Genomic DNA, 12,559 nt, shown 5'->3' with positions numbered 1-12,559 from the left:
AATGTACTCTTCTGAATTCTTGAATGCTGGGCGCCCCTAACTTTCCTTTAAAACACCACCACTGGGACTTCCCTGGTGGTGCAGTGGTTAAGAATCCGCCTGCCAATGTAGGGGACACGGGTTCAATCCCTGGTCCGGGAAGGTCCCACATGCCGCGGAGCAACTAAGCCCACACGCCTAGAGCCTGGGCTCCACAACAAGAGAAGCCACTGCAATGAGAAGCCTGCACACCACAACAAAGAGTAGCCCCCGCTCGCCGCAACTAGAGAAAGCCTGCGTGCAGCAACGAAGACTCAACGCAGCCAAAAACAATAAGTAAAATTAAAATATATATATATATATATATAAATAAAATAAAATTTTAAAATTAAAAAAAATAAAACACCACCACCTTTTTCTGAGTGGTTTTGAGTCCCATTTTGGCCTAAGTACTTCATTAATAATACACAGAAGTATTTAAATTCTGAAATTCAAAGAAACCAGAGATCATAAATAACAATAACAACAGCCTGGGAAATCACTAGAGAAACCGAAAGTCTGAGCTCCCCCAGGCCTTTTTTATTAGAGCTGTAAATAATATCACCCAAAGGGGATCTTGGGGAGGTTTGCACACAGTCAGGTCTAACCAAGCAGCAACGCTAGAAATAACTACAGACACGGTGCCAGCAATACTTGGATGACTGCCACCACAAGTAACATTTGTCAAGCACTCGTGTGACTTAGCTACACGACAAAGCAACTTTGCTATATATTGATAGTTCACAACATTTCGGTTAATTATACCTCTATACATAATCTACAGTCAAACAAAAGCCAGCTTAAAGCTCAGTTCATTTGGGGAAGAAACTGGTGCCCTAACACTGAAGCAAAGGGCCCAGGACCAACTCCCAACATGAAAAGCCCCATCGAAACATTTGAGGACTACCCAGGGGCTCCCATCAAAGTGGAAAGTGACCTTGTCACTCCACTTCGAACATCACCTCGTTTTGTTACTTTTAAGTCTTCTCTTCTGCCTAATTCCCCTCCCAAACATCCCTGTCTTCCATGGGTCAACAATTAAATCATCCATGAGCTGGCTCCTCTCAGAGGAATGCAAATGCATTCCATTGTCCACTTTCTGGAAACAGATCAAGGGAATCAGAAGAAAATGTGCTGCATTCAAACCCTTGGCCCACATGGGCAGCTCCACAGGGCTGCAGCTTTCAGGGCTGATGCTGACAGCTCTGCAAACACCGGTGCCAAACAGGATGTCCCTGGTAGGAAGCTCACTGACTATAAATGTTATGTGGTGTCATAACAAGCAATCGTGTGCCAAGATTCTTGGGCTGAGATTAACCACTGAGAGACAACACGGGAAATGCGGGAAGTCCATCCTCGTGAAACCAGAGCTCAGTGGGAGTACAGCATTTAACACTTCCATTTACAAGCCTTTGGGGAGGAAGATCCGGATCATTACAAAATTGAAGATGGCAATGAAAGTCTCCGTGTTGTAACTCAGGGCGACGATGAAAATGACAAGAGCCATAACCTTGTCTTTGGCAAGGCAAAGACGGGGGGCAAAGTTCACCACCTAAGGCTTATCTGGAAATCAAGACAATCCAGCTTAATATTTTATGAGGAGGAATCAAAGGTGCACCCCTCACCTGCACCATTATATATGCCTGGCAACGTGCCACTGCAGTGACAGAGAGGAAGGCCTGGGAGGCAAAGAAGAAAAAAGAGGAAGAGGACGGAGGGAAAAACTACAGCAGCATCACGCTGCTTGAGTGAGCTGAGAACTTTAAGGTTTATTTTTTGGTTTATTTCTTTTTTCTCCTATTTGAGCCTGGTTCGACACACTTCAATTCATGCCTCCAATTCTGGGTGTCTCAAATATTTGAACAAGAAAAAGAAACTGAAAGAGGAATCATGTTAATGAAGTTCCCCTTAAAGCTGTGTAAATGTATAAAAATTATGATTTCAAAAGGAAGCCAGTCAATTCCTGGCTCTCCTGCCACTGATTTACTCTATGATGACAATTTCCAACACTTACAGTATGCTAAGGATTTTAAGTACATTGTCTAGTTCAATCCTCATGACAACTCTATGAGGTAGGTACAGGATTTCCACAGCAACCCAGAGAAGCTGCAAAGTCACACAGCCAGCCTGTGGAGGAGCAAGGCATTAAACCCAGAAACCCATATTTACCTTCTATGCATAACCTGATACTTGGCACATTTACAAGAGGTACTTTCTGTACAACACAGAATGCAAGTTGTTCTACCTTTATCACATGCCCTTGCTGTTCTTAAAGGGGATTCTTAGAATGAATCACCGTAATAGCTAGCAGAATATGAGTGTGCCTGAAGCACCAGTCTGGACATATGCCACAGGTCAGATAAAGGGTCAGGAAGGCCAATGGTTAAAGGCATCGACTGGCTTAACCTTCTGTTAAAATTACACATAGAGAACTAACTCAAAGCACGGCTGACACAGAAAACAGGACCTAGGACAAGCTGCAACTGATCAAAGCAGAGCAAGTTAAAAGTTAAATCAAAGGTAATGCCCGTCTCTTGATTTTTAGGGCAACTAGCGCACCCTTGTGGACAGAAAACTTAACTACACAACCACCAATTCCTCCCCAGACCATTTCAGTAAAATACTGAACCCAAACTGGGGAAAATGATTCACTAGAGAGCACTGATGATTTAAGTTTGAGCAAACTTTCTGAGCAGATCCACACGGCATATACAGTTAACTATCTAAATTGTGTTAACAATCTTGTACCTGAAAATTTGCCTACATGATATGGGAGGTCTCTGAAAGATTATTAAACTCAAATCAAATATAAAACCAAGGATTTGTCGAAAACAATGTAAACAAGAGTCATTATTTATAAATGAGTTTCCGTTGTGCAATATAGAGTCCATTCCAAAAAATTACAGTGGCAATTTTTCAACCTGGTAGAGATCACCTAAACTCTAATGAAACCTAACTACAAAAATATTTACTGCAATATTTATTTATTCTACAAATATTTATTGAGTACCTGTTACATAACAGGTTCTTTCTAGGCTCTAGAAATAGAGCAAATAGCAGGCTATTGCATTGCTATGCAGAGGATCAAAATATTGTGCTGCAACAGCTACTTCAGAATGAGTGGTCAAAGAAGACCACTGCAGAACCCTGTAAACAACCCGAATGCCCACCAGTGGTAAACAGACCACATGGCCACTAATCATGACACAAATATACAACAGAACACTAGGCAGGCATTAAAAGCCTCAGGTAGGACTGTAAGTGCTGATGGAAGATGTACAACAAACATACACTACAAACTGGAGAAAGCAGTGAGAAGACAGTGTATATGAATCTATGTGTATACATTTCTTAAAGCAAATATTTAGATGTCAGGATATGCATTAAAAATACCCCAAATTGTTTATAGTGATTACTTTCAAGAAGAGGAATTTGGAGTGGGGAAATTCTATATTCCATTTAACGTATTTGCGTGTGTGTTTGTGTGTGTGTGTGTGTGTGTATTCCTTTCATTTAAACACTAAATTTTTGGGGGGGGTAGTAAAATTGTTCATTCTCAAATACTGCATAGAATAGACTTTTAAAAATTTAATACATATACTTTTTATTATATAATTTTCAAGTATACAACGTTAAAATTCAGCATTTGTATATACTACAAAGTGATTTGTATATACAAATACTGATTTGTATATACAAATTCAGCATTTCTATATACCACCACACCACAAGTCTAGGTGTAGTATTTTTAATATATAATTAAAAGCTTAATCAGTGTAACAGGAAACACTGACCTGTTATTCTTGACCTATTTGAAATCGTTTTACTTCTAATTTACAGCCTGAACACACCAACCTCCCACTTAGAGAAGGTGTTACTAAAATGCCCACCTAGGAAATGACTCTGTGTATAACATTTGGCTTAATATTAAATATGGTACAGCAGTCTCCTGTGGCTCATAAAACCCCCCAGCTCAGCCTTCACTGGTAAAAACTGGCTCACCTGCTCTCTGGAAGGTACAGAAAGGAAGATAATTAGTTCTGCTTCCACATGAAACCACATGTGAAAAAACTAGGAAGAACTTACCAAATTCATTCAACAGACAAAGGGATTGAAAACTGGGTCTCTTCTCACCGTTTCTAATACTCAAACGCCCTTGCCACAGAGGAAGAGTCAGATCTCTCAAGCAGATTACTCAACAACTACAAATATCCTGTGTGTTAGTGTCCCTAAATTTGATAAAAATATAAAAAATTTAAAAAAATTTTAAAAGACCCCAATGATTCAAAAGTAAAACATATTCCAAAAGAATTTTCCAAGACAAATAAATGTAATTATTGAGTGGCATTTCCCAGTCTGGGATGAAGATCCATTTCCAAAACTAGCAAATCAAAATAATACCTTCACTCTATGAGGCAATTATAATTGTGTGCTTAGGAAAGGCAGTAAACAAATGACCTAATTTTGAGTTTCTTACCTAACGCAGCAAGATTTTCTTGTTCCTGACTCTTTCCCAAAGAAGCCATCATTTTTGAATACAGATCAATCCACCAAGGACTATACTCCAAAACCTGTTTAACTGCCTCATCTTCAAAAAAGTCAGCTCTGGAAAACAAAAAAATATGAAGGGGCTTGTTACACAGAATTAGGCTGGTGTTCACTTTTTAAAATTTTACCTTGGGCTTCCCTGGTGGCGCAGTGGTTGAGAATCTGCCTGTCAATGCAGGGGACACGGGTTCGAACCCTGGTCTGGGAAGATCCCGCATGCCGCGGAGCAACTGGGCCCGTGAGCCACAATTACTGAGCCTGCGCGTCTGGAGCCTGTGCTCCGCAACAAGAGAGGCCGCGATGGTGAGAGGCCTGCGCACCGCGATGAAGAGTGGTCCCCACTTGCCGCAACTAGAGAAAGCCCTCGCACAGAAACGAAGACTCAACACAGTCATAAATAAATAAATAAATAAAAGAACGTGAATTTCTTTAAAAAAAAAAAAAAAAAGATTATACTGTATTTCTTAAAGAAAGCATTTTAAAAAAATAAAAAAAATAAAAAAAAAATAAAATAAAATTTTACCTTAACTTATCACATCTGCAGTAGAAATATAGACTCAAAGTACATTTCAAGGAAAGACTGAGCACTGCTATTACTTTCGTTGTGGTTACTAATGGTCATAAATAAAAAGTAAGCACTGGACTAAAGGGATATTTGACATCTGTGATCTCTCTAGACAGAAAGTACAGAGAAGACCAGTCCCCTTCTGAAGTCCCATGCCCTGTACCACAGCCATGTGGGATGAAGTGAATCTGAACACACAATGGACTGAAGCCTAGGGCTTGTGTGAGGTTTGCAAATATCACAGATTTTTGTAAGGTTATAGTTAAAGGAAAGCATCTTTTAACTCTACCAACAAAAAATAAATAAACACATGAGAAGATTTGGATACTACATATCCACAGATGTCACACACACACACACACACACACACCCCTTATTTTTTAGCATGTGCACTCATGTTTCCTTCCATGATGCAATCTATTTTATTTAGCTATGCTAATCTTAATAGTTCCTTAATTTAAAACTATTGCAAAAGATAAAAGCAACCTTTGTAGAGAACAGAAAATTAATTTTCCCGCACTTTACTTTCTCAGTTTTAACTAGAAAAATAACTGCTACATTCAAAATATACTCTTGGAGGACAGTTATTCAGAAACTATACGGTCTTGCACTCAAAGTTGGAAACTGATATTCTTGGGAAAAGAATGACAAAAAGTATAACTCATGGTGGAAAATTCATTTATATTTCAGGTAATTAGAACCTCAAGACACTGGCTGTTTTCGTAAACTGGATTTCCTAGCTCACAGTTTTGTGATCTTAAATATTTTTTCTTTCAACTGAGATATTGAAATTTTTTTTAATTTATTTATTTTATTTATTTTTGGCTGCGTTGGGTCTTCATTGCTGCGCACAGGCTTTCTCTAGTTGTGGCGAGCAGGGGCTACTCTGTTGCGGTACGTGGGCTTCTCATTGCAGTGGCTTCTCTTGTTGTGGAGCACGGGCTCTAGGCACGCGGGCTTCAGTAGCTGCGGCACGTGGGCTCAGTAGCTGTGGCTCGCGGGCTCTAGAGCGCAGGCTCAGAAGTTGTGGCGCACGGGCTTAGTTGCTCCGCGGCATGTGGGATCTGCCCAGACCAGGGCTCAAACCCGTGTCCCCTGCATTGGCAGGCGGATTCTCAACCACTGCGCCACCAGGGAAGCCCCTGAAATATTTTTAAAATTAGAAAGATCACAGATAACTTACCGCGTTCTTTGGATGTGCCAAGCACTGCACTAAGTGCTCTTCGTCGATTATTTCCGGGAATCCTCACACCACCCCCACAGGAAGGGGTGCTATTAATACTCCCGTTTTTACGTGAGTGGAAACTGAGGGTCGGAAAAATTGTATATCATGGTTAAGGTCAAAGGACCAATAAGAAGTGTGGCCACAATTTGGATCCACTGAAGTCTCAGTCTGAAACCCAAGCTATTAACCAATACAAACATTCCATTTTTATGACTGAGGACATAAGGCACATATTGGACAAAACTGAACAGCAATTATCTTGAAATAGTAATTCTCAATATCACTTCCTGTCAGGATCAGGCTGCTGCCCAGGACTCTGGCCTCGACAGTTCGGTGGACCGCAGTGCCCTCTGCTAACATGGGATGTTAGCAGACACGACTGGAGAGGGAATGGCTTCTGCTTTGGGATGGGCTGTTTGAGGTGTCCTTGCAGGACATACAAACAGAGGCCTGTCCAACAGGCGGTCAGACATGCAAATCTGATGCTCGAGACACCTAGGAGTCCTGAGCATTCAGACAGTTACTGAGGCCAAAGAAGAGGACAGAACGCCCAGGGAGAAAGAAGTGGCACAGTGAGAGGAAAGGGTGTCGAAAGCTGGGATACCAAGGACATTTAAGTCAAGGGTAGAAGAAGAAGAGCCCATCTGAAAGGACGCTGTTTTCTCCCCAGGAGAAAAATAATGGGGAAAATTGCTTCTGTAGAACAGTATCTCTGCCACCTTCATGCCCTGCCCCACAAAAAAATTTCAGAGTGTTTTGAGTAAAATCTCACTAATACAGTCCCTCATCTAAATTGGGACGGTTTATTCTTTATGATGCCCAAGATCTGTAGTCAACTGATGTTCTACTTTCCCGAATAAATTGTTTTCAACTTTTTAAATGCCATTAATCCAACGAGCATTCACTGAGGGCCCTCTACATGCGGGGTCGGGCAGACGACGATCAGCAGGGCTCACCCCCGCCCTTCGGGGCGCCACAATTTAGCGGGAACCACAGACACAAACCCAGCATGTTACAAAACCATGCAGTGAAAACAAGATGAGCTATAACACACGAGCAGCTCCTACGCCAGCTTGGAAGGGAGGGTGCCGGGGGTGACAACTGAGCCCAGCCTTAAAGGGTAAGTCAAAGTTTTTCAGGGAAAGCGGGATGGGGCGGGGAAATAGCCAGCAAAGGGAAACCAGGAGTAAAAAGTGTGTGAGAAGCGGTGTAGTACAGGCGGGGAGATGCAAACATTCGTCACCGCCATAGTATGAAACGTGGGCAGGGGGTGGCAAAAGAGATGCTACAGAGGCAGGTGGCGTCCAGATCACAGAGAACTTTCTATACATGCTAAGGAGTTAGGAGCTTATGCTGTAGGCAAAGGAGAACCCAGTAAGGGTTTAAGCAGATTTTCACTCTCAGTACCTAAGACATCATGCTGGTAGTCTTATGGTTGATGGATCTGCAGAAGTGCAGGCTGGAAGGAGAGATGCCAGCTGGGCGTTAGGGGACAGCGGCAACAAGCCAGACACAGACAAGGGCCAGGAAGAGATGGAGTGAAGGACAGAGCAAGGAGATAAACGGTACAATTTCAGGACTGATTGAAAGGGTGGGATAAGAATGAAGTCAAAGATGAACCCCAGGTATCTAACCTGGGTGACTGGGATTGAAAAAAAGGGCATTCCACCAATTAGAAAATTCAGGAAGACTTTACAGGTAACATGATGAGTTCGATTTTGAATATGTTGAAACAAAGGAGTCAGTGAGATGCCCAGTCGCTCTCTAAACCCTTAACCTGGCTTTTCTTCATGGCACTTATCACAGTCCAAATGCTATCCACTTCCCCACTAGAGTGTAAGCCGCATGAGGGCAGCTACCTTGTATTCACCACACTCTCCTTGCTGTCTGCAACACTGCCTGGCACGGAAGTCATTCAAACAAATATTTGTTGAACAAAAAAGTACATAGGTGAAGGGATGAATAAGTGACATGTTTATCCCAGGGCTTTTTCCTAAGGTTACTGTTTTGAATAAAGAGCCACCTTGGAAGCAGATGATCCTCTTCTCAGCCTTCTAATTACTACTTGTCATTTTGAGATTTCCTCAGTAAATCCAGAACCCTGATCAGTCTATCATCTTCTTTAACAAATGTATAGCGCTGTACATTACAATTTTACTTAACACCCCGGATTAGGAGGTACAAACTACTATGTATAAAATAAACAGGCTACAAAGATATACTGTACAGCACAGGGTATATAACCGATATTTTTTAATAATGTTAAACGGAGTATAATCTATAACAATTTTGAATCACTATGTTGTACACCTGAAACAAATATAATATTGTAAATCAACTATACCTCAATAAAAAATAAACAAACAAATAAATAAAGAGGGCCTTCTCTTGTTCCAAAAAAAGGCACCCCAAATGCTATACGATCATTTTTGTCCCTTTTCTTATCTCATAAGATATTTTGAATGTTGACTAAATTCTTTTACTTTCTCCCAAAGAAGGAAATAAATGAGATTTTATGAACTGGTTGAAGTAAAAAATATGCCAACAATTAAAAAACACTTTGCCTGGGAAGGAAAAAAAAACACCACTCTCAGCAAGAGAAATATGAAAACTTAGCTATAATAAGCAAAAGGGAAAGGACTATGAAGGAATGTTTCAAGATGCCTTCAACATATTTTACTGTAAAAATAATACGCAAAAGGAATCATAAATGGTAAGAAATGGATAGTAAAAAAAAATAATTGTTTATGGATCATATCTATATGCCCAGCATTCTGCTGGGCTGCAAAACATAGGGGGCAAAAAAAATCACACACTGGTACCCAGACTTTACAACAGAGGATTTTAAAAACAATAATAATCTGAAGTCATTTATATATGCCTTTGAAATGTGTAAATTTTTGTATATAGTCAATTTACCTTTCTGCTTTAGGATGAAATTAAAATTAGTTTTCCTTAAGCTCCTAAAAAATCCGACAACATGAAGAGACATCATGACTTGTGAGGACAAGTCAAACAACTTGAAAATGTCATATATTATGCTAATGTAATATATTATATATTATGTATTACACAGGCATATATATGTATTATGTATTACCCATTTACGTATATTGATGTAAATGTTTAATATAATACATGCAATGTATTGTCTGCATGGTAGATAAGAATTTAAAATAAACTTTTTCTTCCACTGTACTAACCATTAAGAACAACAAAAAAAGCACTGAGCTAAAAAAATTTAATTGAAAATTTAAAAGAATTTTGCTTGCACTTCATTTAATATAATACATTTGGGTGGTCAGTCAGCTAATATAAATAATGAGTAACGCAAAAGTGACAATTAGCCAAAGTCTTATTCCTACCAGAAAAGTCACAAAGAACCTTTACCTCCTGATACCCACTCTCCAACTTGCCCGTGACTAAATTTAAGCCACTCGTGTAAAAAAAACTCTTCCTGGAGAAATGCGAAGAACATTTCATGTATACTATTAAAGAAAATGTGGTTTTCTGGATAAAGAACCAGAAGATGGAGAAAAATAAGGGCTGCTTCTAATATCCCACTGCTAAGTATAAATTCCAATTTCTTAATTCTCTCAGGCCATATCGCTATATTTCGAGTTTTAGAAGAGAAGAGATAGGCAGTTCTGTTAATTAAGCTCTCTCCCACTCGAAATTTCTGTCTTGTAAAGCTCAATCTGTTTTCATGCTTGCCCGGGAAATTTGCTGACAATGAAATTTTTCTGCTTTAAATATTCAGCATGATTTTAAATGCGTTTCTTCAAATTATTCTTCAGTGGACCTTTAAAATCACAATTGGAGAGATAAAGGTAATTAGAAATGGCAATGTAAATGGAGTTGAATCTCCCAGATGTCCTCCAAAATATAACCCACACTGCTCGATACTGAGCTTCCCTCGGGACGTCGAAGAGTTCCCCCATTCATCACTACACATCACTCAGCCCATGTGCACATCACAGGATATATTTCTGCCATTCCAATTAGTCTCCCACTGTGTCACAGGAGACAGAATGTTAATCACAAGAGCAGCAGCAGTTAAACTGAAATAGTGTACATGAAAAGGAAATACAAAATGACAAAGGGAAAGGCTCTTCAAGTCCTGGCCGAGCCACTTAGTAGTGGTGTGACCTTGGATGAGTCCCTTAACCTCCTTTCCTCAGCTGTTGTGAAAACTGAATTAAATAATCACACGAGAGCACTTGACAAGCTGAGAGCACTATACAAGTATAAGGGAATACGATGATGATGGCTGCATATGTAACAGTTCAAAAATCGTGGGCCCAGAGCTTGGGAAGAATAATAATTGAGGTCTACATCAAAACACGACTCACATCCTAGGAAAGCCACCGAGTACCCACAGAGGCCCGGGGACAACCACTTCCTTGAAAGAAGTGCTGCTATCGTGGCCGATGAGAGACATCACAATCTTTCCGAGGCAAGTGATTATTTACTTACCCATTAATTAGATTCGTTCCTTAGACAAATATAAGCCTGACAGAGACACATGACGGCTCAAGACACAATTAATGCAGGTGGGAAATACAGCAAAACTTAAAAATAGATTTTATTTATATCCTACCCTAATGAACAGTTATTTGTTAATTTGAAACAGATCCTCGATTACAGGTGCCAGTGGATGAAAGTGTTGGGAAAACCCTGGATCAGCCAAGAAACGTGGGACATGTAGATTCAAATTCTTAAAAGAAATTGAAACATGTTTTCAATTATATATACCATTAATCACAACAAAGAGTCTTCTGAAAAGAATGGTACATATTCTCATGAATGCAATGTTCTATTTTTAAGTTTGGCGAGGAAAAAACTCAAAGTACATCAAAAGACTTCTCTGGTGCTGGAATGAGGTAATGAAAAACAGTATCTTACAAAGATCACAGAGGTATAACCGTTGTAGGTTAATTCAAATGTCAACAAAGGTTGTGAGCCATCACTAAATTCTAGAGCCCAAAAAAGCAAATACCTAACAGTTAAAAAGATACTCAAAAAATTTTTAAATACTCAACGTCAAGTAAATTATTCAATCCTCAAAAAAAAAAAACAAAAAACCCTCAATACTCACAGGTAATGATCTGGATCAAACTTGGCCAGCTCAGCAGCCAGGCGCTTCTGCCTTCGTTCGGTTGCAGGGGTGAAATCTGGATCCTTAAGATCGATAACATCACTCAATTCATCCTAAGAACACCCAGGAAAGAAAGAATAATTGCTATCTCCTATTTTAGCCGTGAAAAATCTCATTTTGGACAAAATGCCCAATCACAGGAAGAATCTAATTGATCGGTAAGCCGTGATACCACCTGTGACACTGAGATTCGAATCCAGCAGATATTTGTTAGACACCTACTACTTGCCAGGCCCGGTTAGAAGCTTTCACATCAATTATTTCATTTAATCCTTAAAACAAACAAACTGGTTAACATAGATTAAGGCTATAGAAGTTTAACATGAAAAACAGAATAATCCTCTGCAAGCAAACAGGAACATTTAATTCTGCATTCATTCCCCCATTTACTCCCAGAGATTTGAAAGTTATGAAAGGCAAGTTGAAATAAATTTCTAGACCCAAGACAGAGCTCCTGCTGCCAGGGGTGCCACAGTCAGCAAACCAAAACTTGCTAACTTCCGTGTCCCTGTAAATACTCGCCTTGAACAGAAATGCAGGCTATCCAGTCGACCCCCCCAAGGCCAAGCCAACTCTGGGCTCTGTCCTTATTTCCTTGTCCCTTCTCACCCCTAACGAGAACTGTTAAGGGCAATTTTGATAGATATGACTTTCCATTTGAAAATTTACAAATCCAATCCCAAGTAATATTCAACCTTACTGTAATCATCTTCACCTGGATGAATACATACTGCTATATGGCTTGTTTCCTAAGCCCAACCCTACAGAAAACAGGTGTATTAGTAAAACCACCTACAATACCACATGGTCTTTTTTCTTTTGATCAGAATTATGAAGAAAAGAAACTTTGTACAATGCAAAATACTCCTAAAGCTCTATCTTCTTTTCTTTCTTCAGTCTGCCCATTCCTACTACCGACCGCAAGGGATAAGTAGGCAAACCGGAAGCAGCTTGAAGACTATTAGCTGAAAAGAAGTCAAGGGAAATAACTTGGTAGACAGTTGTGAACGCAAACCATTAGAACAGACTTGTAAATTGAATGGTA

General features: G+C 39.9%; 1 protein-coding gene across 1 annotated transcript in view; it reads right to left on the bottom strand.

Moving 5' to 3' along the window:
• The window catches only part of SHQ1 (SHQ1, H/ACA ribonucleoprotein assembly factor), a 90,152-nt gene that overhangs the window by 65,274 nt on the left and 12,319 nt on the right, over window positions 1-12,559 (bottom strand). The window contains 2 exon segments of the mRNA XM_028169109.2: window positions 4,496-4,623; window positions 11,455-11,567. Of these exon segments, the coding sequence (XP_028024910.2) occupies window positions 4,496-4,623; window positions 11,455-11,567 (241 nt within the window).

Source organism: Balaenoptera acutorostrata, chromosome 10 (assembly GCF_949987535.1).
Source record: "Balaenoptera acutorostrata chromosome 10, mBalAcu1.1, whole genome shotgun sequence".
Classification (NCBI taxonomy): Eukaryota; Metazoa; Chordata; class Mammalia; order Artiodactyla; family Balaenopteridae; genus Balaenoptera; species Balaenoptera acutorostrata.
This window is presented reverse-complemented; position numbering and strand designations above follow the sequence as displayed.